Here is a 23,049-nt window from a genome sequence, read left to right on the forward strand (position 1 = left end):
AGGGAGTGACAAAATGGTGTCAATGATACCAGAGAGAGCTTTCTGTCTTCCAGAAGGGGCCCAAGAACTAGGTGGTATGCTCTGGTAATGTTCTGGAATGTGCTCTCTAATATAGCAGCCACTGGCCACATGCAGCTACTTAGCACCCAAAATGCAAAATTGAGATGTGCTGTACGTGCAAAACTCACATGGACTTCAGAGGACTTAGCACCAAAATAAAGAATGTGAACTTTCTCATTATTACTTTTACATTGATTATACATTGAGGTAAATAAAACACATTATTGGTTTCACCTGTACCTATGAGAACATTTGCAATTATATATGTGGCTCACCTCATACTTCTACCGGGAAGGGCAGTTCTACACTATAAATTAAGCTATTATTTGTACGTGTCTGAAGATACAAGAAATAATAAAAGTTCTTTAAAAGAATTGGATGGGTCTATACACAGGGCATAGGAAATAGGCTTAGTTAGACTCCCACCTACCAACCAGGTACCTACGTCCTTCCCAAGTATCTCTCCAACCTCCAGATGTCTGGCTCCACATCACCAAGACTCAGCCCTGAGAGTCCCATCTCCTTCTGTCCTGAGTGCACACCCCAGCTTACTGCCACATGCTGACTCACCTGATGTGGCTCTCCAACTCCAGCCCCTGCGCCCCATCAGAGGTGCTGCCCAGCCTTCCCCTTTTCAGCCCAACTCTAACCCTCCTCTGCCATCAGCCTTCCTCCAGCCTTCCTGGCCAATCTGGGGCTGTGGCCTACAGTTCATTTGAAGCTGGGCAAATGTGTGAGAGGCAAGTGAAGTACAGCATCAGGGATGGGAGAGCTGCTGGGGCCAGGCCAGATCCAGCTGTCTCTTCTCTACCAGCAGAACAACTGAGCATTGCAGACAAAAAGCCCAAGTTCAAATGCTGGCTCTCCTCTCACTCCCTAGTGACCTTCAGTCAAGTCTCTATCTTCTGTGAACACCAGAGTCCTGCAAACAAGGACAATTATAGGGCCTACACAGAGGCGGTATGGCAAGAGTGGACTGAGTTGTGCACAACGACCCTCCTGCCCTTACTTCTCCCCATGGAGGGGACAGGAGAATCCTGGTAGCCAGTGGGGTGGGAGCTACAGGACTGCATGGTGGGGAGGAAGCAGACACTGACCTCGGATGTCCCTGGGCAGGAGGGGTGGCCTGCTTGGGCCTGTGCTGCTCTGCCACATGGCGCTGGGGAAGGTGAAGCTGACTTCAGGCACGTGGAGTGTGTTCTCATCTGAACAAAGACAGGACGATATCATTATTAGCACTACCCAGTGATTCCTGGAAATCAAACTGAAGAAAGGACAACACATACCAAGAAGTCACCCCACGTCAGGCTCTGTGCCTAACCCCTCCTTGGGACTTCCCCAGGGATTGTTTTTCTATGTGAACCCCTGCACTCTGTCCTTCAAGAAGTCTCCCCAGCCCAGCTTTTGGTTCTTGTCTCTTCCCATCAGCAACTGTGTTTCCTTCTCCATCCCCTCTTGCTCTTGGCTGGTGGTTACATGGCAGAGAAGAGGACTCGCTGGGTTTATTGCACATACTCAAATAAAAAAGGAAGCCAGGGGGTGGGCTGTGGGGAGAGAAGGGCATCTCTCCCTTCCATCCAGTTGGGTTCCCACTTCCTCAGGTCTCTGCCCAACATCACCCTACAGAGAAGCCCCCTGAGTGTCCAAGCCCAAGTCGCGTTGTTCTACACTCTTCCTCCTTGTCTCACTCAGCTCTCGAAACTCATTGGGCCAAGATGCCATCTGGGAGCCCAGCCTTCTGCAAACACTGTACATCTGTGATCTTCCAGCTCCCCAGGGGACCTATGTGCAGTGAAGAGCTGTCTGGCCCCTGCCAAGAAGGGATACCTGGTCTGCCCCACCTCCTGCCAGCCCTTTCTGTACACCTGAAAACACAAGTACATTCTTTCTTGAAGCACGGCAGCCAGGTGGAGAGAGCAGCACTGGCACCAATCTTAACCATGCCATCAATACCTGATGTGACCCTAGAGATGTCACTTCTACTCTCCAGGCCTCAGTTTACCCACCTGAACCAGCTGGGCTACAGATCTTGAAGGACCATCCAGCTCTTAACTTTTTGATCACAGAACTCCACAGCTGTAGAGCTGAGAACCCTGGCCCCACAGAGACTGTGTTGGCACCACTGAGAAGGGCATCGAGCCACTTCCTGGGGAGGACAGCAGGAATTCGGCCTGATCCTGGAGAAGCAGCCCCTTCCTGCCCACTGAGAGGGCCAGTGCAGACTACTCTTGCTTATCTGCAAAGTTGGTCTTCTTTTGTACGCAGATAGCATGAGATGATCTTAGGGAACAGCTCTTTGTTCTTCTATCTACCACACGGAAAGCTCCATTGTCAGGGAGCTCTTGAAATGAAATAAAATGGCACGATCTTGGGTTTTCTTGAGACATCCCCAGGAAATCAAACAACAAACAAACAAAAGTATAGAGAGAGAAGAAACAAGTTGGGTGGTGGGTACATGGAGATTATTGTAATTATTGTCTCAGCTCCTGTCTATGTTTAAAAATTTCACAATAGTCTGTTGGGGAAAGAAAATGTAATTTTTGATCACATACAAACACATCCCCACAGGCTCATTTCTAGAGGAGATATGAATACCCACTCACCTCCTGTGGGCAGAGTAGGGGACTCTTTTGGGTCAGCAGTGCTAGGGGGCATGTCTATGTGGTACTTACTGTGGCTGCACCAGGCTGAGCCGTTACACATAATTGCACAGGCATTTTTAAGTCCCTGATCCAGGAAGGGGCTATCATGGACACCCCCTGGCATGACTGGAGCCTGGCACTGTGTACTGCCTGTCAGCTGGGTGTGCTGGGGAAGGCCAGCCCCATCCCTGACTCCCAGCTCCCACTCTAGGCCACTCTGTGTTCTCTGTGACTTTTCATTGTTTTAAGAGCATATAATGGGAAGGGGGCTACTCCTGAAAACAGAAAATCCCATAAAGAACATTTTGTTTTTAAAAGTGTTTCAAGTTTGGAGGGTGGGGAATGGTACTACAAGCTGGGCATGGAGGCTCATGCCTGTAATCCCAGAGGCTCAGGAGGCAGAGGCAGGAGGATCTCAAGTTCAAGCCAACCTCAGCAACTTAATGAGACCCTAAGCAACTTGGCAAGACCTTGTCTCAAATTAAAAAATAAAAAGGTGAACTTGGTTCCTAAGTTGCATCCACAAGCCCAGGTATGCAAAAATATGTTAAGAAACATGAAAAACATCTAAACTCATCAGGGAAACAATTCTGTATAAATTTCGTCTACTTTCTTTGGTGGTTTGATTATGGATTTAACAATCTGCATTTTGCTTGAATTGGGGGTCTGACATAGACATAGAGATACATGATGGGAGAGTTTGGGCTCATAGAAGGTGAGAATGAAGAGGACTTGGCTTCTCCCGGTCCTATTCTTCACTATGCATAGCTTACATAATGGAAACAGGAAAGCATCCTCTGAACATGCTCATTCTGCTCCTGCTTGTTAGAGTCTGTAAACAAGTCAGGATGGCGCCTGGCATTTTGCCAGAGGGAGTGGTTTGTGAAGTAACGCCAGCGAGCCATTAAGTGTGGAGATTCCTTATTGGTTGACTGCTGTATCTAGTTTATGCTAATTAATAAGCTGTGTGGAATGTATAAATACCTCTATTGTCCTACAATAAATGGCTTCCACTCCTGCTGTATCAATCTACACAAGTTCCTCGTCACCCCCAGGTTATTTTGCTGCAGCCGGACTGCGGCACCTGCTCATGCCCAAAGACATGATCATGTGACATGGTGGTTTCTATTAAAATCTTTGACTCACCTAAAGCTGGGTAAAAATAGCTTGATAGTTTTCCCCCCACAATTTGGTATCAGTTTTATATATAATTCATTACCTGTTTTTTTAATATTTATTTTTTAGGTGTAGAGGACACAACACAATGCCTTTAGTTTTATGTGGTGCTGAGGATCGAACCCGGGTCCCGCCTGTGCTAGATGAGTGCTCTACCACTGAGCCACAATCCCAGCCCTCATTACCTGTTTTTTACAGAAACAATTAGTTGTATATAAAAATGTGTAGAGGAAGAATACAAGTTCAGTGTATTAGATAAAGGGGAATGACCGGAAGGAAGAGGGATAGGAGTAGGAGAAACAGAGGAACAAATTGGACATAACTTTCTTATGTATCTATATGAATACACCACAGTGAATCTCACCATTATGTACATCCCTAAGAACTGGAATCCTAATTAGAATATTGATACATTTCATGCTTGTATAAACATATCAAAATAGATTCTACTGTGATACATGACTAAAAGAATTTAAAAATCCCAAAGATATGTATATTCTAATATCAACTATGTATACTTTTTCCATGGATTAAGTTCATTGTGTCACTTAAAATATTTTCTTTCCATCCTTGTTTAAAATAAATACTAAAAATATTTTTAAAAGGGGGGAACTGACGGTGTGGCTCATAGTTAAGTGCCTTTGAATTTAATCCCTGATACCAAACACACATACACACACACACACACACATACACACACATACACACACACACACTGCTGATGACTTCATTCTGTCAATTTTGTCATCAGGATCAAACACTTCTGAAGTGCCAAGCTGCATGTCTGTGGCAAGGTGGACAGTAAACCTGGCAATGTCTGCTTCCACTGTCCTTGAAATACCATCCATAACCCCCCAATGTGCACACCCTCTGATCCAGAGACCACACCTTTATAAAGTAAAAACAAAAGGACATGGAACTGTGGTCATGAACTAGCAATCTGGAGCCAGTTCACCTGGTTTCAAGTCCCAACTCTGCCACTCCCAGCTGTGTGGACTTGAGCAAACTCCTCAACATCTCTGTGCCTCAGTTTACTCATCATATAACATAGAGGGGGCCATTCCTTACCTCACAGGACTATTATGAGGATAAAGATGCATCCTGAAGGGTGCATAGCATAGTGCCTGGTGCAGTGTGTGCTCAGTAAATGGGCACCATCATGTAACCCCCAGGTCAGCTGGTGCTCCCAGCCACCTTGGTGAGGAGGAGCTTGCTCTACTTCCTTACAGTCTTCTGTGGGTTGACACTTTGAATCACATCCTCAACCCTTCTTATTTTTTATTTTGAGACAGTCTCTTCTGTCTCAAACTTGCCATCTTCCTGCCTCAGGCATGCACCGCTGCCCCTAGCAAAATATAGCATTTTTTAAAATACAGAACTAGCTGGGTACAGTAGGGCACACTTGTGGTTCCAGTGACTTGGGGAGCTGAGGTAGGAGGATCACAAGTTCAAGACCAGTCTCCAACTTTAGCAAGATCCTGTCTCAAAAATCAAAAAGGGCTGGGGATACACCTCATGGTAGAGCCCCCTTGGGTTCAATCTCTAATGCTGCAAAAATAAATCAGTAAACAAAAATATAGAACTAAGCCATTGGTCATGAGTCATGGTACCACCAAACTTGTACTGTATTCTCAAATACTTGGTCTTGACCTCTGCTGCAGGTCACCACGTTTGCGGTGGTGATGAATCACACACAGCCCTGACTTCCTGTAAGGGGAGGGGCTATTCACATCAATGGCAGAGACAGGATACTATTCTTGGTGACTACTTCTGGGTGGTAGGGTTCATAAATGGTTCTTCTCATGTATAATTTTGATCTACGTAGCAAAATAAAGTTAACTGTTTTTATCATAACACCCAAAGAGCCACCCTCTGACCTCACTAACTGGCCTTTAGGACAGGAGCACAGGCACATAGAGTTGGGGACTACACCCAATCTCAATCGCCATCTGGAGAGACGGCAGGCTCAAGGCGAGCCCACGGCCCCATCTTCAGGAAGCCAGTGGCCCCAGCTCACCGGGATAGCTGATCACGGGGCAGCCTTTCATACTTTCTAAGATGCTCATATGGAAGGAGGGACAGTGTCATAGGATACAGAAAAAACTGACATGCTGTTTTCTGCCTTGGATGCCGTACCTGTGTGGAAACTGAGGCTGGGTTTTATCTTGGAGGCCACGGGGACAGCAGGGAGAAAGCTCTTTCCTGGCGACTTTGACTGCTGAAGGTGCGCTGGGGGCAGCTGGCTGTCCACCAGGTGCTCCACAGAGTGGGGCTGAAGTTTCTCCTGCAGGAAAGGTCACACAACAGGTGTGGTGTGGAGTGAGGAATGGGTGCTGAAGGGACAGGATGGCGAGGGGAGCACTGATTAAACAGCTACCGTGTGACAGACTGTTGTGAGCCTCTAGGTACAAAATGTGCAGAATTCCTACTAATCTCCTCAGTCCCCACTGAATGAATAAATGACCCTTTTCTAACAGTGAGTCCCCCTTTCCCCTTATAAAGTCCTCTAGCAGTGGGAATTTTCGTCTAAACCCAGGGCAGTGGTCAGTTATGTGCGTCAACCTGTCTGGGCCACGGAGTGCTCAGATACTTGGCTAAACATTATTCTGGGGGTGTCTGGAAGAGTGCTTCTGGGTGAGCGTAACATCTGGATGAGAAAAGCAGATGGCCCTCCTAATGTGGTGGGCCACCTCTGATCACGTGAAGACCTCAGCAGAACACAAGGCAGGCCCTTCCCCAAATAAGAGTTCCTCCAGCTGGGCCATTGACTTTTTCCCACCCTTAGCCTTGAATTGAGACTGACTCTCTGGGGCTTCCAGCTGCTGACTCAGCCTACAGATTTGGGGACTTTCCAGCCTCCATGATCACCTGAGCCAGTTCCTGGTAATAAGTCTCAATCTCTCTCTCGAATGGAACATGGACACATGTGATTCAAGATCACATATGAGCTTGAAACTGCTGAGGGACAGGTGAGGAACTGGGGCCTCCCTCCCGTGTCAACCATGACTCAGTGTCCCTGACCTGCCCTCCTGTCCTCCTCCAGTGCCCTAGCACCTACCGAATGCACGCTCCAGGTAAGCGAGGGTGAGCGTTTCCTCCTGGACTTCCTTTCCATGGAATGGTCCCTGCGTGGGCTGGCATGGGGCCAGCTCCTATCTGCCAGGGTGGGGTCAGGGGTGGTGCTGGGCTTCAGGTCTCTGGAATCCAGGGTTGCCTCCTCTAGGAGGTGGCGGGAGGAGCGCCTGCTATTGCCCTCCCAATCCTGTGCTTTGGAGCGTCGGCTGGCTGCAATGAGGGCAATGCTTTTGGTGCCCAGGGCCATCTCCTTGAGCACCTGGGTGCTCAGGGCTAGGCTGCCAGCCTCCCCTGATGGCCACTGGGTGCCCAGCTCCACCCCAGCTGGGGGGTACACCTTGGACAGCAGGCTCTTCATATTCAGGGAGCTTGGCTTCTGTAGGAAGGCAATACCCACAGAGTGGTCAGAGGCCCTAGATGGGACTGTTGTCCCCAAGTGTCACTACTATCCCAGAGCAGACCTGGAGACAATGACTCCAGGTAGGTAGTTTATAAGGGGGAAAGATACTGGGGAGTAACATGGTTAAGGAGGGTGTGTGACCAGACAGTGCCACTCTGGTGATTGTGCTGAATGTGTGGGACACCCCGGAGTAAGACTGGCACTCAGGTGTGGGGTCCTGCCACCACAGGGAGGGGCTCCCAGGGACACTGACCAAGAGTTCTCCAGGCAGGAGTTCCCCAGCACTTCTGCACTGCAGAGCGGCCCTGCAGTGCCCCGTGGCGTCAGGGGATGGGGCGTCCTCACCATAGCGGGCAGCAGTGGGATGTGTCGGAGCCTGCTCATTCATTCTGTTCGTAGTCATAACGAGCACTAATAGCTTTTACGTAATTGCTCGTGGGAAAAGACCAAATCACTGACTTGCAGGGATTCTCCTTCACCAAGCCCACCCCCTGCAAGAGTCTCATATTTGCCATTCTGTCTCTCACTGTCCGCCCCTCCGCAACCCCTAGAGAAAGAGGAGACTTGTTGCTTTCTGGGAGCAAAGTTAGGCTGGTCTACACAATAAAGAGAAGCAGAGAAAATGGGAGAGAAGAAAGAAAATTCAAGCCATATAGAGAGAGGCTCAAAAATAGGAATCAGAGGGCAGTGAGAACGAGGAGGCACCAAGTATGTCAGGGCAAGGGGTGGGCGAGGAGTGGGCCTGGTCAGCCTTCCTCAAGAGACACACAGGGAAAGGAGAGGCACTGCTCCCTGAGTTGTTAGACTGCTTTTTCTTGAACTTGGCACCACAATAAGACCCTTACGTTCACCATTTTACAGGTGAAGAAACAGCACAGAGACGTGCAGTAACTTATCTGAGGTCACAAAGCTAGCAAAGGATACAGTGCAATTTGAGCCCAGATCTGGCTGGTTCCTGAGCCCCAAAGTGCCCACACCCCAGGAAAGCTAAAAAGCAAGTTGGGAGGACACAGGAGCACATTGATGCTTTTAACTCCTTCATTCTTGTAATCCTTTTCATCACCCCAACCTACTATGAGCAAAGGAAGATCCTGCAGAGCCACCACAGCCAGCCGCAGGGGGAAGAGCCAGTTACTTCCAGTAACTGTGTCTCATTTTCTTACTTTGTAAGCTGAGGAGAAAGATGGCCTCATCGCCAAGTGGGAGCAGCCAGCACTAGGGTGACAGGATGCCCCCAGTTCACATCTGCTCAGGACCTGGGGGGACCTTATGCAGAACTAGGATCTCTGCGGGTGTTCTTAGTTAAGGCTCTCTAGAGGAGGGCATCCTGGATTCAGGATGGGCTGTAATCCAGGGACTGCAGTCCTTACAGGAAGGGAAAGGCAGAGCCACAGGAAGACGTTGGGGAGATGGGGCTGTGTGGCTGCAGCCAGGAACCACCAGGAGCCACCAGGCAGGAAGGCTCCTCCTCCGGGGCCTGGGCGGGAGCACGGCCTACCAGACACTTACCTTGGACTCTCAGCCTTCGGAACTCGAGAGGATGTAGCCCTGTGTTTGATGCTGGACCTGAAGCAGCCTCAGGACACTGTCACAGGCTAACCTCTAGTGTTGTGCAGGCTACCATCCTGATGGTTGCAGGAGGATGGATGGCCCTCCCTCTGGATGCCCCACCCATTCGCCCCTGGCCCTGTGCAGCTCTGGTTGAGAGTGTGAGGGTCTGCTGGGGAGTGAGGAGCCTCTGCACAGTCCAGGCCCCACTGAGCACCGCACACCGACCTCATGGATGGGAGGAGTCAGCAGCACTCGGAGGGACGGCGGAGGGAGGAGACAGTCTTGCTTTCCTGGCTTTTTCAATGGCGTGGCTTTTGATGACTTGTTACCATCACTGTGGATGAAGTGGAGGCACAAGTAGGACCATTGTGCCCTCTGATACATCCAGGGACCAGCCTGAGCCTGAGCCTCGGCTTCTTCTCTGGCCGCAAGGCTGTGGCCCACACATGGGGGCAGAGTGGTGGTGTCATGCACCAGGGCACAGTGGTGGCTGTGGCCAGGCTTCTGTGGTAGGAGCCAAGCTGAGCTCATTCACCTGACATTATGCACTGGTCACCTACTGTAGCCATGCCTATCCCTAGGACCAGGCGCGCACCGTCCTTGGCAGACTAGGCCCTGTCCCACACTCCGTCCAAGAACACACCACCCAATGGGCAAGCGGTTAAGACAATAAAAAAGTGAGCAGAAGACCCACCCACCTCAGGACAGGTGAGGCACAGTGAAGATATCTGCCCGCTGGGCCCCTCTTGATCCTGCACAGACCTTCATAGACCACTCCCTTGTCGCTAATGACAGGGAGGTCTTGGTCACTCTGATAAGCTGGCTCCTGGTAGGCCTGGCTACCAAACTTGTGGCCAGAAAGTTTGGGACTTTGGGCCAGTGGACTTCCAGTGAGGGGAGAAGGTTAGAGATTGATTTTAGTCACTTAGCCAAGGAGATAGCGACTACACCCACAAATGAACCCCGGGGCTCTGAGGTTCCGGGTGGCTTCCTGGTGTGAAAGGTGAGGTTCAGGGCTGGCAGGGCCTGACTTCCAACACAGCTGGCATTCCAGCTGCACACTCACTCCTGTGCACATTGGACACTTCACTGTGCTCCTGTGCACAGCTCGGAGGGAGCTCAGCCCAGACTCACCACAGTCCTGGCTGCTCCCAGGTCTGGCTCTGGGGAAGGGAGGGGAAGCCCCTCCTCTCACTCCTCTGAGCTGTTCTCAGAGCTTATTCAATGGGCCAAGGGCCAAGTTCATGCCAGGTGTGGGCTAAGGACAGGAAGACAGCAGGACACAGGGGAGTAGAGAGGTGTGTAGCCTGGACCGGGACCCAGGGCACTGTGTTTGCATACACATACATACACATGTGCACACGAACCCAATGCACCTTCATGACACAGATACAGGCACATGTGTGCACACGTGACACACATTGGGGATAAAAAAAATGACACTTTATGTGGAGGCCTCTGAGGCCTTCCCGTCTTCTGCCACCATTCTTTCCTCAAGGCAAGCCATAGAAACCAGAATTCCTCTTCTCCAAGATGGGTCCCCAAACCAGCCATGAAACATAAGAATGCTACTCTAACTCCCCTACCCCCAACACTCCCGCAATAAAGAAATTCTTCTGACCTGCCTGGCTTAACTGCAGATCATCAGGCCCTTATTACAGAAGGAATGCTGCAGAGTGGCCCGAAGAGCCTGCACAGACAGGCCTGGCTGGGCCACCCCCAAGTTCACTACCATCAACTCACACACTTCTTTTCCAATCATGTTTCTACATGGCTGTCCCTGCCTCTTCAGACCTGAGCATAAAAATGGGGAGTTCACCCTGGGTCTTTGGGTCTTCATTCTGAAGCCTCCAGTATTACATAAGACTATGATCAAGTAAATTTGTTATGCTGGCTGGGCACAGTGGCACACACCTATAATCCCAGTGATGTGGGAGGCTTAGGCAGGAGAATTGTAAGTTCAGGCCAGTCTGGGTGACTTAAAATTTTGAAAGGGATGGAGAGGGGATTAAATTATGCTGTGTGCTTGTACAAATAAGTAAAAATGAATCCCAATATTATATATAATTATAATGCATCAATAAAAATTACCATTAAAAAATAAAAAAATAAGGGGCTGGGGTTGTGGCTCAGTGGCAGAGTTCTTGCCTTGCATGTGTGAGGCACTGGGTTTGATCCTCAGCAACACATAAAAATACATAAATAAAGATATTGTGTCCATCTACAACTAAAAAAAAAAGAATAAAAAATTTAATTTAAAAAAAGGACTGAAAAGTATTGCTCAATGGTAGAGCACTTGCTTGAGGCTTTAGGTTCAGTCTCCAATACCACTAAATAAATAAATAAATAATTTGGTTATGCTTGTCTCCTGTTAACCTGCTTTTGTTATAGAGTGTCAGCCATGATCATCAAGATGGGAAAGAGAGGGATTGTCCTCTTACTGTTCCCCCAAACATGCACACATCACCTACAGACACACATGTGCCCATGTACACAGGCACACTAACATTTGCACACAAACACATGTGTGTGCTCACATGGATGAATGTGTGTGTACACTTGTGTGCATATGAAGCTTGTGAACTCAAACAACTTCATGCACTCACAAATGCACAAACGTGCACATGCAGAGCGCACACTGCCACACCAACATGCTTGCATATGCCCATATACTGAAGGAACCAGGCCACCTCTGCCTGGAGCCCTGGGATTTTCATTGCCCAAAGGTGACAAAGGTAGACCTGGGCTTTCTATTGAAACTTCACGGCCTCTTGGTTTGAATAAACCAGCTGCAGAGGCGTTTGGGGTAAAATTTGGAGAAATCTGACAACAGGCAAGATATAAAATGATGTTCAAAAGCATCACTAATTTTGTTGAGAATAATTATTTACATTGTGGTTTTAGAGGGAACTGTACATTACTGTATCTAGGGGTAAAGTGTCCTGATGTTTTTATTTATTTTATTTAAATGTTTAACCTCATAGTTACGCCATTCAGTGGTCATCTCCTAGGGCAATTTGTTATTCTTACAAGGATCTCTCAAGCAACAGAAGTTGGATACTCCAGGAAAGAGGAAGCACTGGCTCTGAGATCAGCCTCAGGCCACCTGCCAAACAGGAGCCTGGGATTCATGGCCTTGGTCTCCACCAGGCTGGATCTCACCTACCTGTCTCTCTCCAGTGGCATTGAGGGCAGCTCAACTTGGGGGCCCCGCGGGAAGTCTTTCCTGTCCTCAGGCTGGTCTCGGCTGGGCTCCTCCGGCATGGGTGAGATATGCAGAATGGAGCCATCCTGGGACCAGACAGTTGCTAAGTGAGGTCGGCGGGGATGTGAGAAAGCCATGTTATCAAGCAGAGGGTTTCTGAGGGACATGGGAAGGTCCATGTCCTCCCTGCCATTGCCATGCAGTGGGAGGCCAGTCATCTGCACAAAAACCTGCAAATGGGTATTTATAGCAACTCTTTTCATAATTGCCAAAATTTAAAAGCGACCAAGATGTCCCTCAGCAGGCAAATGGAAAAACAAACTTTGGAACAGCCAGATGATTGATGGATAGTTACTTAACACTTAACACGGTCAGTGGACTCCTTAACTCCTGCCCCCACCAAGGAGATCTCCCATGTCAAATCCCCAGGGACCATCCCACCACTTCGACCCTGAGCAACAGTGGTATGCAAGGAGACACCTATGTGAGAAACCCTAAAAGTCTATAGGCCTGCAAAATGTTAAACAGACTTATTATGTGACCTGGAAATTCCAGTTCTGGGTCTATACCCAAAAGAATTGAAAGCAGGGACTCAAAAGAGACTTTGCTGCTGTGGCATTCTTGCCAAAATGCATCATCATGAGAATTAGCTCAATCAATCTACTTATGGAAAGACACCAGGCCAACACAGAACAGGGACATTCTACAAAGTAATGGAGGAACAGTCTTCAAGTGTCAGACCTGGGAGAAGGAGAAAGACTAAGGAGCCATCCCAGACTGAGGGAGACTAGGGAGACATGACTGCTAAAGGAAAAATGGATCCTGAGTTGGGTTACAGACCAGAAAAGGACATGAGTGTAGAAAAGCATTGCAGAAGATGCTCCTGTCACCACACCACTTAGGAGACAACAGGGGCTTAGGCAGGACACAAACAAGAGGAGCTCATGGTCCTTACTAAGGAATGCAAAATTCTATGGCCACTCTGGAGGACAGTTTATCACTTTCTTTTTTTGTTTTTGTAGTACTGAAAGTTAAACCCAGGGCATTCCACTTGCAAAGCAAGTCCTCTGCCACTGAGCTACATCCCCAGCCCAGTTTGTCAGCTTCTTACAGAAGTAAACTTACTCTTGCCACATGGTCCAGCAATCATGCTACTTGGGATTTACCCAAAGGCATTAGAAACTTACATCTGCACAAAACCTGCACATGGATATTTATAGCAACTCTTTTCATAATTGCCAAAATTTAAAAGCAACCAAGATGTCCCTCAGCAGGCAAATGGAAAAACAAACTTTGGAACAGCCAGATGATTGATGGATAGTTACTTAACACTTAAAAAAAGTGATCAAAGCATGAAAACACATGGAGGAAACATTAAATCCCTGTTACTAAGTAAAAGCATTCACTCTGAAAAATCTGTTGTATGACTCCAACCATATAGTTTTGGAAAAGGCAAAAAGTCAGAGGCAAACAACCAAAACATTGGTGGTTGCCAGGATCTGGTGGGGAGGGAAGGATGAGCAAGGGAGCATAGACGATGCTCATGGCAGGGAGACTGCTGGACGACAATACCATGGCAGGCACTTGCCTTTTAGGTGTCCAAACCTACAGCATGACACTACAAATGAATTCTACAGTAAACTATGCCTCTGGTGATAATAATGTGTTGGCATGTCCACTAATTGTAGCAATGGACCACTGTGGTGCTGTGTGGGATATGGGTAATGGAGGTTCGTGTAGGGGTGGGGGAGATGGGAACTCTGTGCTTTCTGTTCCACTTTGCTATTAACCCAAAACTTCTCTAAAAGAGAAAGTTTATTAAAAACAAAAGACAAAAACCAAAGTGAGACAGATGTCTGGAAAGGATGGGGAAGCAGGGCAGAGTAGAGGCTTTTCTCAAACAGGAAGCAGATATGCAAGAGGTAACTGAGCCCACAGACCCAGAAGAGCAGCCCAGCACCCTGACTCATCCTGCTCTCCATTGGAAAGCACAGACAGTGTACTGCCAGAGCCTGAGCAGGGGAAGGGGGTGGGGTAGGGAGTGCTTTGGCTGAGCCTTCCTCATGCCATGCATCGCCCACCCCGGCTAAGGTCTAGAAGTTTCTTCTTTCTTTCCTCTGGAGAGTTAAGTCCAGGGTCTATGGTCTGGGGACATCAGGCCTCCTTTATGGCATGCGAAGATCAGGTATGACAGCATTCATGCTCAATAGCCAATGCAGAGGCTACCTCGAAGCCCTCTCCCCTGCAAGCTCACCAAGCCTATCCTGACAAGACACCCAGAGCAAAGAAAGACCTAACTCTTGAGATCTCGCCACGGGTCCCAGAGGACACTTCTCTAGGTCATCAAGGCAATAAGGCCCTCTGCTCAAGGAAACTCAGGAATCCCTGTTGGGCTTTGCCACTGGCAGAAATGCTGGTAATAGCTAAGGATTAGAGAGGTCCTAGGAGACAGAACAGAGTGGCCTGGTCCTGTGAGTGGACCTCCTCCACTATCTCTGGCCAAGCCATGTCCATCAGAGCCCAGGGAGGGCTGGCCTCATCCTGAAACCTGCCTGAATCCCCAGCCTGTGGCTCGGCCTGTCCTCCACCCTATTGCTCTGGCACTAGGCAGTTGGTCTACTGGTGTTTCCAAATTTTCTCTTCTGTTTCATAGGGCCTGGCACAAACAGGCCCCAGTGCCACGGATGGGAGAGGCTGACTATGGCCTGAGCCTGGGGCGGGGGTGGTGGGGGATGACTGGCAAGCAGGACTCACCTGGAGGGAGCCAGACATCACTGAGTGCAGCAGCAGCAGGCGGTCTAGTGTGCCCTCGCTCCGCTCCTGGGAGTACAGCCGGTACTGCTTGTCCAGAGACTCCGGAACCTGAATACCACTGTCTGAGGGAGCCAGGAAAGCAGGATTAGAATGAGGAAGGACAACCCCTAGAACCAGGCAAAATGTCCACTACTTGTTACAAGACAGTATTGTGTACCGGAAATTTGAAGGCAAACACTCCAATCTGATAGAAGAGGCTTTTCTGTTACATTGTCTTTGCTTCTGTCTACTTAAAAAAAAATTGTTCTTGTCTTTGCAGTGCTGGATATTGAACCCAGGATCTTACGTGTGGAGGAAGTGCTCCACCACTGAGCTACACCACCAATACAAGTTTAAAATTTTTCTATTATGTTCATATATTGCCTTTCAGTCATAAAATAGTGTTATTAACAATTCTTAAAAATACTTTTAGTTGTAGATGGACAGAGTACCTTTATTTTGATGTATTAACTTTTATGTGATGCTGAGACTCGAATGTGCTAGGCAAACGCTCTACCACTGAGCCACAACCCCAGCCCTGTTATTAACAATTCTAAAGTACAAATAAAACTTAAGTTAAAAATTAAAGGACCTGGGGCTAGGGATGTGGCTCAGTGGTAGATTGCTTGCCTAGCCTGTGTGAGGCACCAGGTTCGATTCTCAGCATCACATAAAAATGAATAAATAAAAAAAGTATTGTGTCCATCTACAACTAAAAAAAGAATAATAAAAAAAAAAAGTTAAAGGGCCAGGGCTTGGAATTTAGTTCAGTTGGTAGAGTGCTTGCTTTGCAAACACAAGGCCTTGGGTTTAATCCCCAGCACCACAAAAAAGAAAAAAAAAAAAGTTAAAAGACCACTCTTAGGGGTCTACCCAAAAGAATTAAAAACATGTCTCAAAGAAAAACTCAAACACAAATTTTATTCACAATAGCCAAAAGACAGACCCAACCCCATTTCCCATAAACAGATGAATGGTGAACATAATGGTTAATCCACACATGGAATATGACTCAGTCATAAAAAGATTATGATGTTCAGGGTGCAGCAGTGCATGCCTGTGACCCCAGCTACGTAGGAGGCTAAAGCAGGAGGATCTCAAGTTCAAGGCCAGTCTGGGAAATTTTATGAGACCCTATCTCACAATTTAAAAGAGAAAATAAAAAGAGCAGTGGGGGCTGGAGTTATGTCTCGGTGGTAGAGCATTTACCTAGAGTGTGTGAGGCACTGGATTCGATTTTTAGCACTACATTAAGTAAATAAATGAATAAAATAAAAATATTGTGTCCAACTACAACTAAAAAAAAAAAAAAGAGCAGGGGGTGTAGCTCAGTGGTAGAATGCCACTGGGTTCAGTCTCCAGTATCATGAAGAAAAACGAAGTTAAAGTAGGAAATTGCCAGGTGTGGTGTTGAACACCTGTAATTCCAGTGACATTGGAGGCTTGCGCAGGAAGATTGCAAGTTAAAGTCAGTCTGGGTAACTTAGCAAGACCGTGCCTCAAAAAAAATAAATAAATAAATAAAAAGTGTTGGGGATGTAACTCAGTGGTAGAGTGCTTGCCTAACAGGCACAAGGCCGTGGGTACCATCCCTAGCACTGCCAAAAAAAAAAAAAAAAGAAGAAAAAAAAGTACGGTTATAGCTCTGACAAAATTAATTTCACTGCTTCTAGGCAAGGTGTTGAGTTATAGGGGACTTGCTATCTTTTCCAGAACATTCATTAATGCTGTTATAATTCATGCCTATTTCTCATAATAAAGAAAATCATGTAATATCTCCCCAAAGGAAAACTATTATGCAATTTAGTGAGTGTTGACTGCAGGGACAAGATGACTATGGTATCTGCACACACTCAGGATGCTACACACTTGTACAAACATGTGAACAAGAGGAGACACAGGGGTGGGTATCAGAACACAAGATGAAGAAACATCTCAATTGGATGGTTAAGAAAGTGCAGGCATTTCTACAGATAAGGCGGTTCATTGTCCCCTTAAAGGGCAGTTTCAATAAAAAAGAAGTCAATGAAAAAGAAGATAAGGGTGTGTGACATGCTCATGTGGGTGTAAAACCCCCATCCAAACGCTATCTCTTTGCACAGACCTCTAGAGAGCACACGCAGGGAGTTGGCAGTGGCCAGGCTCCCAGAGGGGAAGGGAGGAGCTGCCTGCTGTCTCTGCTCTGCTGCCACTGGGGACTGCTGGGGTTTGTGAAGGCAGGCATGGTTCCAGAAAACAACCATGATGAATAGCGCGTCCCAGAGGTGGCCTACCCTGCATCAGCTGCCGCTGCTCCTGGATGACCTGCTCACAGAGCAGCCGGTGCTGGTGGTAGCGCTGGATCATAAAGTCCTTCTGGCACAGCAAGTTCTTCCAGTACAGGCTGTTGGCCTGCAGCTCCGTGTTCTCCACCTCTAGCTCGTGGGCCCTGCACAGCAGCCTCAGCACCTCCCGCTGGTCCTCACTGGTGACTTGCTCAGGCAGCAGCTTCTCCATCTGTGAGGCTTTCTGAGTGGCATGGGCCAGGCGTTGCTCCAGCCCGGCCTGAGGAAGACACTGAGGACTCAGGGAGGACATGGGACCCTGCCAGCCATGGCCGCTCATTCCTATGTGCCAAGGTCTACTGATCACGCTCAGGAGACACACAGTGGTAGGCTCTAGGATGTGCCACTGTCCCCTAGACTTTCTGTCCTCCACTTTCTGCATTCTGACACTTTGACACCTGGGGCCTCACTGATCCTGGAGTGGCAGCCCCTCTCAGCCTCGCCAACTTCTGGACAAGGCAAATGACTCATCCATGAGTTCTCTCTGTGGGACTCTCACACCCTGGTTTACATTCCACCTACCCTAATCTCCCCAGAGCTCGTACTAGACAACTAGGACAGCCCCTAGGCCCAAATTTTCTAGCCAGTCAATCCTAAACCTTACTAGCCTTCCTTGACTGTTTCTTCCTGCAGAAACCACAGTGAAGGCCTTGGTCATGTTGCTTTTCCTGCCTCTTAACCCACCCTGGTGCCCCCCATGTCGCCCTGAATGGCACAGCAAGCCCCTCTTCTTGGGAACCACGAGTAGCAAACTTTTTAATGGCCGTCATCTCTTGATCCGTCAGCCCCACTGAACCTCAAGTTTTCTATTGACACGTTGTGTTTTAGCTATAGCACCAGGGCTCACCACTCACCATGTGCCCAAGTGTTGCCATGGGAAACAGAGAATCCCACTTTCACACTGTGGAGCAGCCCCTACTTCTGTCGTATGATGGATGGTCCACAGCCAAGGTTCTGGGTCTCCCAAACCAAGCAGCACATGAGAGGAAGCAGGAAGGGCTGAGGCCCGGCTCCTCCACTATACGCCCACAGACTGCTGTCCCCCTTGTAGGAAATGGGCTGGAAGCCCTGTCAGAGTTCTCCAGAGAAACTGAACCCACAGAAGCCCTATACAGATATAGACATATGTTGTGTACATGTCTATGCACATGTGTGTATATATACTAAAGTCAACTGAGTGCATATGCTAACCAGGCCTACAAAATACCTTCAGAGCAACGCCCAGCGTTTGATGGCATCACTGCATCCTGTAGCCTGAGGGTAACCATCATACCTCACAATTCCATCCAGGTAATAACCATCAAAGTAACCATCATACCTCACAATTCCATCCAGGCCCCCAGAGAGTAACATGTGGGCCAAGCCACCTGGTGAGCCCAGAATCAAGGTCCCCAGGAATGGGTCAGATGACAGTTTCCAAAGCACTGAGGAGCTGCATCTGGCCACCTTCTTAATTGGGATCAACAGGGGACCACATTGGAGGAGTTGGCCCAGCTCCCCAGCTGCTCTCCTCCTACTGGGCATTACTCTTTTCCTGAAGACCTCCCTGACTCCCAGGCTACACTAACAGTCCCTCCCCTCCCTCACTTGCCCCTGTTCCTGCATTGTTGCTGTGCTGCTGTACTGAACTGCCATGCTGTCTCTTCCCACTAGGTGCGAGCACAAATCATAGAATGTGTCTTGTTCATCTTTAGGTCCCTAGGGCCTGTCATTAACGACACTTAAAACATTGATTTGAGTTGATTAACTGTTAACTAAGTAGTCAAGTAACAGACTTATCATTTACAGACTCCATTGCATATCAATATTCATGCTTGTTCTTGAAGCCATGCTTTCTTGTTGATGCATATTAGCGGCTCAGGCAGAAAGCATTTTTCTTATTTTTTAGAAGTTGGAGGAAATCCAACTTTGAATTTTGAAGTGAAATTGCACGATCCCCATGCTGCAGTCAGATGTGGTAGTATCAAGTTCTTGGTTTGGTTCATAGCTTCTAAGTGAAATAAATCCTACCTGCTCGTAACAACATGATGTCATCAGACACTTTTTGCACTGCCTGAGAAGATACCTGCAAGCATTTACTAACGAGCTGCAACAGTACATGCTTCTGAGGAATCTCCAATATGCACCAGTTCAGCAATTTTCCTGAAGTGAGACTATTAGATAACCAGCTATTATATAAACAGCTCAAACGTGAAAAGACTTCCATCTCCGGAGAGGAACTTGAATGTGGCTTCCTTCTGATGGTGCCCCTGGTCCTTGCATGATATGCCCAAGACCAGAATCAGGGGAGGAATGAGCCAGATGCCCATGGAATCACTCTGCAAACTACAAAGTGTTCGCTCTGCATGGAGGTTATTGCAAAGGGAATGAGCGAGCTTTGCCATTCCAGGGTGTCCAGAGAAGGCGAGGCGGGCAGAGTCTCAGTGGAGCAGACACTGCCACTCCTGCCCCACTTTCACACACACAGGCTTCCTGCCCTGAGCTCCCCCTTCACTTCCTGGGGCAGCAAAACTCCTCAGGAGGGGGCAAAGGCATTGGGTCAGACCAGGTCAGGTCCCAGCTCTGCTCCTTCAGTTTACTCAATACATCTTTTTTTCTCCTGCTGTACCACTGAGCAACATCCCTAGTCACTTCTATTTTTATTTATTTTTATTTTTTTAAAGAGAGAATTTTAATATTTAGTTAGTTAGTTAGTTATTGGCAGACACAACATCTTTGTTTGTATGTGGTGCTGAGGATCGAACCCGGGCCGCACGCTTGCCAGTCGAGCGCGCTACCGCTTGAGCCACATCCCCAGCCCCTCTATTTTTATTTTGATATAGGGTTTCACTAAGTTGCTAGCCTCAAACTTTCAATCCTCCTGCCTCAGCCTCCCAAATTGCTGAGAGTACAGGTGTGCGCCACCATGCCTGACTTAATTTATATCTGCACCTCAGTTTCTCATCTCTAAAATGATTGTGATTGACTTTATTCCATGGGATGAGCTCATGTTCACAAAGAGCCCACCCATCCATTGGTTCATAAGCACCATCCCCGTTACCATGAAAATGCTGCGTCTCTCTCCCTCACCTTGAGGGCCGCAGTTTTCCGCTGCTCAGCTAAAAGCAGGCCGACTTCCTCTCTGGCCAGAACCACTTCATGCGGCTCCACAGACTCGCCCTCATCCACATCAGCATCTGCAGGCTCCTCATCCTTCTCTGGGTCACCCTTGTCCTTGTGCACGTGGTGGTGGGTCTTCTCCCGTTCCCAGCTGTAGCATGGCAGAGGGGACAGAGTGCAAGCCAGGGAGTCCTGGTGCCTCATGTCCCAGAGCCTTTCTTGGCCCCAGCTGGCTACCTCACAGGTGTGGACATGAAAATGGAGCAGAATTGGATCTTCTGTATGATCTTTTCTCTACATATGATTCCCTCCCTGCTTGCCCAGGACTCCCTACAGCCACCTTGACTTTAAATGTGCCCCTGCTGAGCCTCAGTTTCCTCACTATAAAGCTGTATAATGGGGCTAGGGTTGTAGCTCAAAAGTAGAATTCTTGCCTAGCATGTGAGAGGCCCTGAATTCAATTCTCAGCACCACATATAAATGAATAAATAAAATAAAGATCCATCAGCAACTAAAAAAAAAAATTTAAAAGCTGGATGATGACAGCCTGCAGGTTCTGGGGCTCTGTGATGATAACTGTGACAACTCAGGGCTCTGTGCAAGGTGCCACATTAAATCTAAACAGGAGGATCCCATGGAAACTATGCAAGAAAGAGGGATAAAGGGAGTCAGGGCAGAAGATATCTGGCCAGAGAGGGACAAGACTGTGAGCACGTTTTTAAAATCTAGAATTCCTCTAATATAAGTCTTGTACTGTTTGTGTCATTGAAAAAAAGAAACAGAAAGGAAGGAGAATAAATACGGGTAGAACTGGAAGTAGAGGGTAAAGGAAAGAAATGAGTTTAAATCCCAGGGCTGTTTTAAATGACCCATAGTGGGTAGCTGTGTGTCCTAGTTTGTCCAGGGCAGTTGAGGGGATACCTCTTGTTCCAGTGTAATGGTAAATAGTGCCCCTTTTGCCCCCAAATTGTGTCCTAGGGTAGATGATGGATGTCATGGTCAGTCTCTAATGTGGTCACTCTCCCCTCAGCAGGGATGGACAGGGAGCAAGCGTGCAATGGGAGAAAGAGCTGAGGCCCAGGAGAAGTGACACCATCTGCAAGCTGATAGCTCTCTAGGACTCTTCCAAAATTGGTGTTGATCCTTGCCAACCCTCAGGGATGACCCTGAATCACAGCTTATGAGAGAACAAAGGGGTCTGGAAGTTTCTCCTACCTGGCTCTGCTTAGCCACTGGAGCAGAAGAGTAGGGGGTGAATGGGCAAAGGAGACTGACCTTGGCTGATATCCTTCTGGGGCAACACAGGCAGGAGAGGATGTATGGGGCTCCCACCAGTGGTCCCCACTACCTCAGGCGGGGACCCCTGCCCAGGAAAGACAGTGCAGGGTGTGTAGGATACACAGCAGGCAGCCACACTCACTCTGCGATGGTCAGCAGGTGGCGAGACATGTCCATGTGCAGCTCGATGTTGGTGTTTTCCAGCTCCACCAGGCTGCGCCGCATCTCCATCTGCTCCTTGAAGGCCCCGATGAGTTGTGCCCGGATCTTATTCATCTGCAGGCGGCTGTCCTCCTCTGTATCGTGGGGGGTGATTGTGACTGCAGGCAGGAAGGGGGATGGCTGTACCAGGAGCAGTTTGGCTGAGCCAGGGTTGAACCCCATGCTCACCCACCATGGAGGGGAGTGATACAAGTGTGGATGAATGGAAGATGGATGGCTGGCTGCGTGGACGGATGGTTGCCTGGATGAATACACATGTGTGTGGGTAGAAAGATGAGTAGGGCCTGGGCACAGTGGGCACCACCTGTAATACCAGTAATTTGGGAGGCTGAGATAGGAGGATTACAGATTGGAAGTCAGCTTGGACAACTTTGTGAGGCCCTACGCAACTTAGCAAAATTCTGTCTCAAAATAAAAAAATAAAAAGGGCTGGGGATGTGACTCAGTGGTTAAATCCCCAGTATTCCCTGCAGGGAGTGGGCAAGGAGGAAGGAGGAGAGGAAGGAGGAGAAAAAGGAGGAGAAGGAGGAGAAGGACTGGTAAGTAGGAGGGTGCATGGATGTGTAGATGGATGGATGGTTATTCTGATAGATAAATGGATAGATGACTTAGAAGGATTAAAACCCTCTCTTTATCTGGTTTCTGGTCAAGTGTTTGGCATTTGAGTCTCAGTAATTCAAAGAGGGGCAAGGTTGGGCTAGCCATTCTAGTCTAGACCTTATTTTCTCAGCAAAACCCTGCCAGATCCTTACTCTGCATCTGCCCCTTGCTCTGATAACACCCTGGCTTCTCCATCACAGTCCTCTACATGTCTGTAATTAGGTGGTATTTTGTAATAAATACTTCATATCTGTTTTCCTTGTAGACTGTGAGCTCCACAGAGCAGGAGAAAACTTATGCTTTCTGTTTCAGTGATAGATTCTTACCTAATAGTTAACTAGTAATTAATCTTTGGCTTTTTGTTTTTGTTTTTGTTTTTTTCACGTTGCTGGAGATTGAACCCAAGTCCTCATTCAGGCCCTGTGGTCTTCCCACAGGGTAGCTGTGCCCCAGTAGGTAGCTGCACTCTAATTTATGTAATTTGTTGCCTGTCCCCATGACCTAAATATCAAGGAGTCTGAATTAATGAAATAAATCGTGATGTGTCCAGAGGAGTCATTACAACCATACCAGCAAGATTTGGGAGCACGGTACCCCAGATAATGCTCATGAAGTAATGTTCCA

The 23,049-nt window shown here is 48.1% G+C and overlaps 1 protein-coding gene across 1 annotated transcript in view; it reads right to left on the bottom strand.

Annotated features, from left to right (window-relative positions):
• Positions 1–5,920: 5,920 nt before the first annotated feature.
• The window catches only part of LOC107155900 (kinesin-like protein KIF19), a 38,516-nt gene continuing 21,387 nt past the window's right edge, over positions 5,921–23,049 (bottom strand). Inside the window, exons 11-18 of the mRNA XM_048785330.1 lie at positions 21,746–21,923; positions 20,296–20,476; positions 17,176–17,446; positions 14,864–14,985; positions 12,071–12,195; positions 9,130–9,238; positions 6,937–7,329; positions 5,921–6,162 (exon numbers count right to left, since the gene is read on the bottom strand). Coding sequence (XP_048641287.1) covers positions 5,941–6,162; positions 6,937–7,329; positions 9,130–9,238; positions 12,071–12,195; positions 14,864–14,985; positions 17,176–17,446; positions 20,296–20,476; positions 21,746–21,923 — 1,601 coding nt within the window. The 3' untranslated portion in view covers positions 5,921–5,940. The remainder of the gene's footprint in view (positions 6,163–6,936; positions 7,330–9,129; positions 9,239–12,070; positions 12,196–14,863; positions 14,986–17,175; positions 17,447–20,295; positions 20,477–21,745; positions 21,924–23,049) is intronic.

The sequence above is a fragment of the Marmota marmota genome, unplaced genomic scaffold (assembly GCF_001458135.2).
Source record: "Marmota marmota marmota unplaced genomic scaffold, marMar, whole genome shotgun sequence".
In the NCBI taxonomy this organism is placed as follows: Eukaryota; Metazoa; Chordata; class Mammalia; order Rodentia; family Sciuridae; genus Marmota; species Marmota marmota.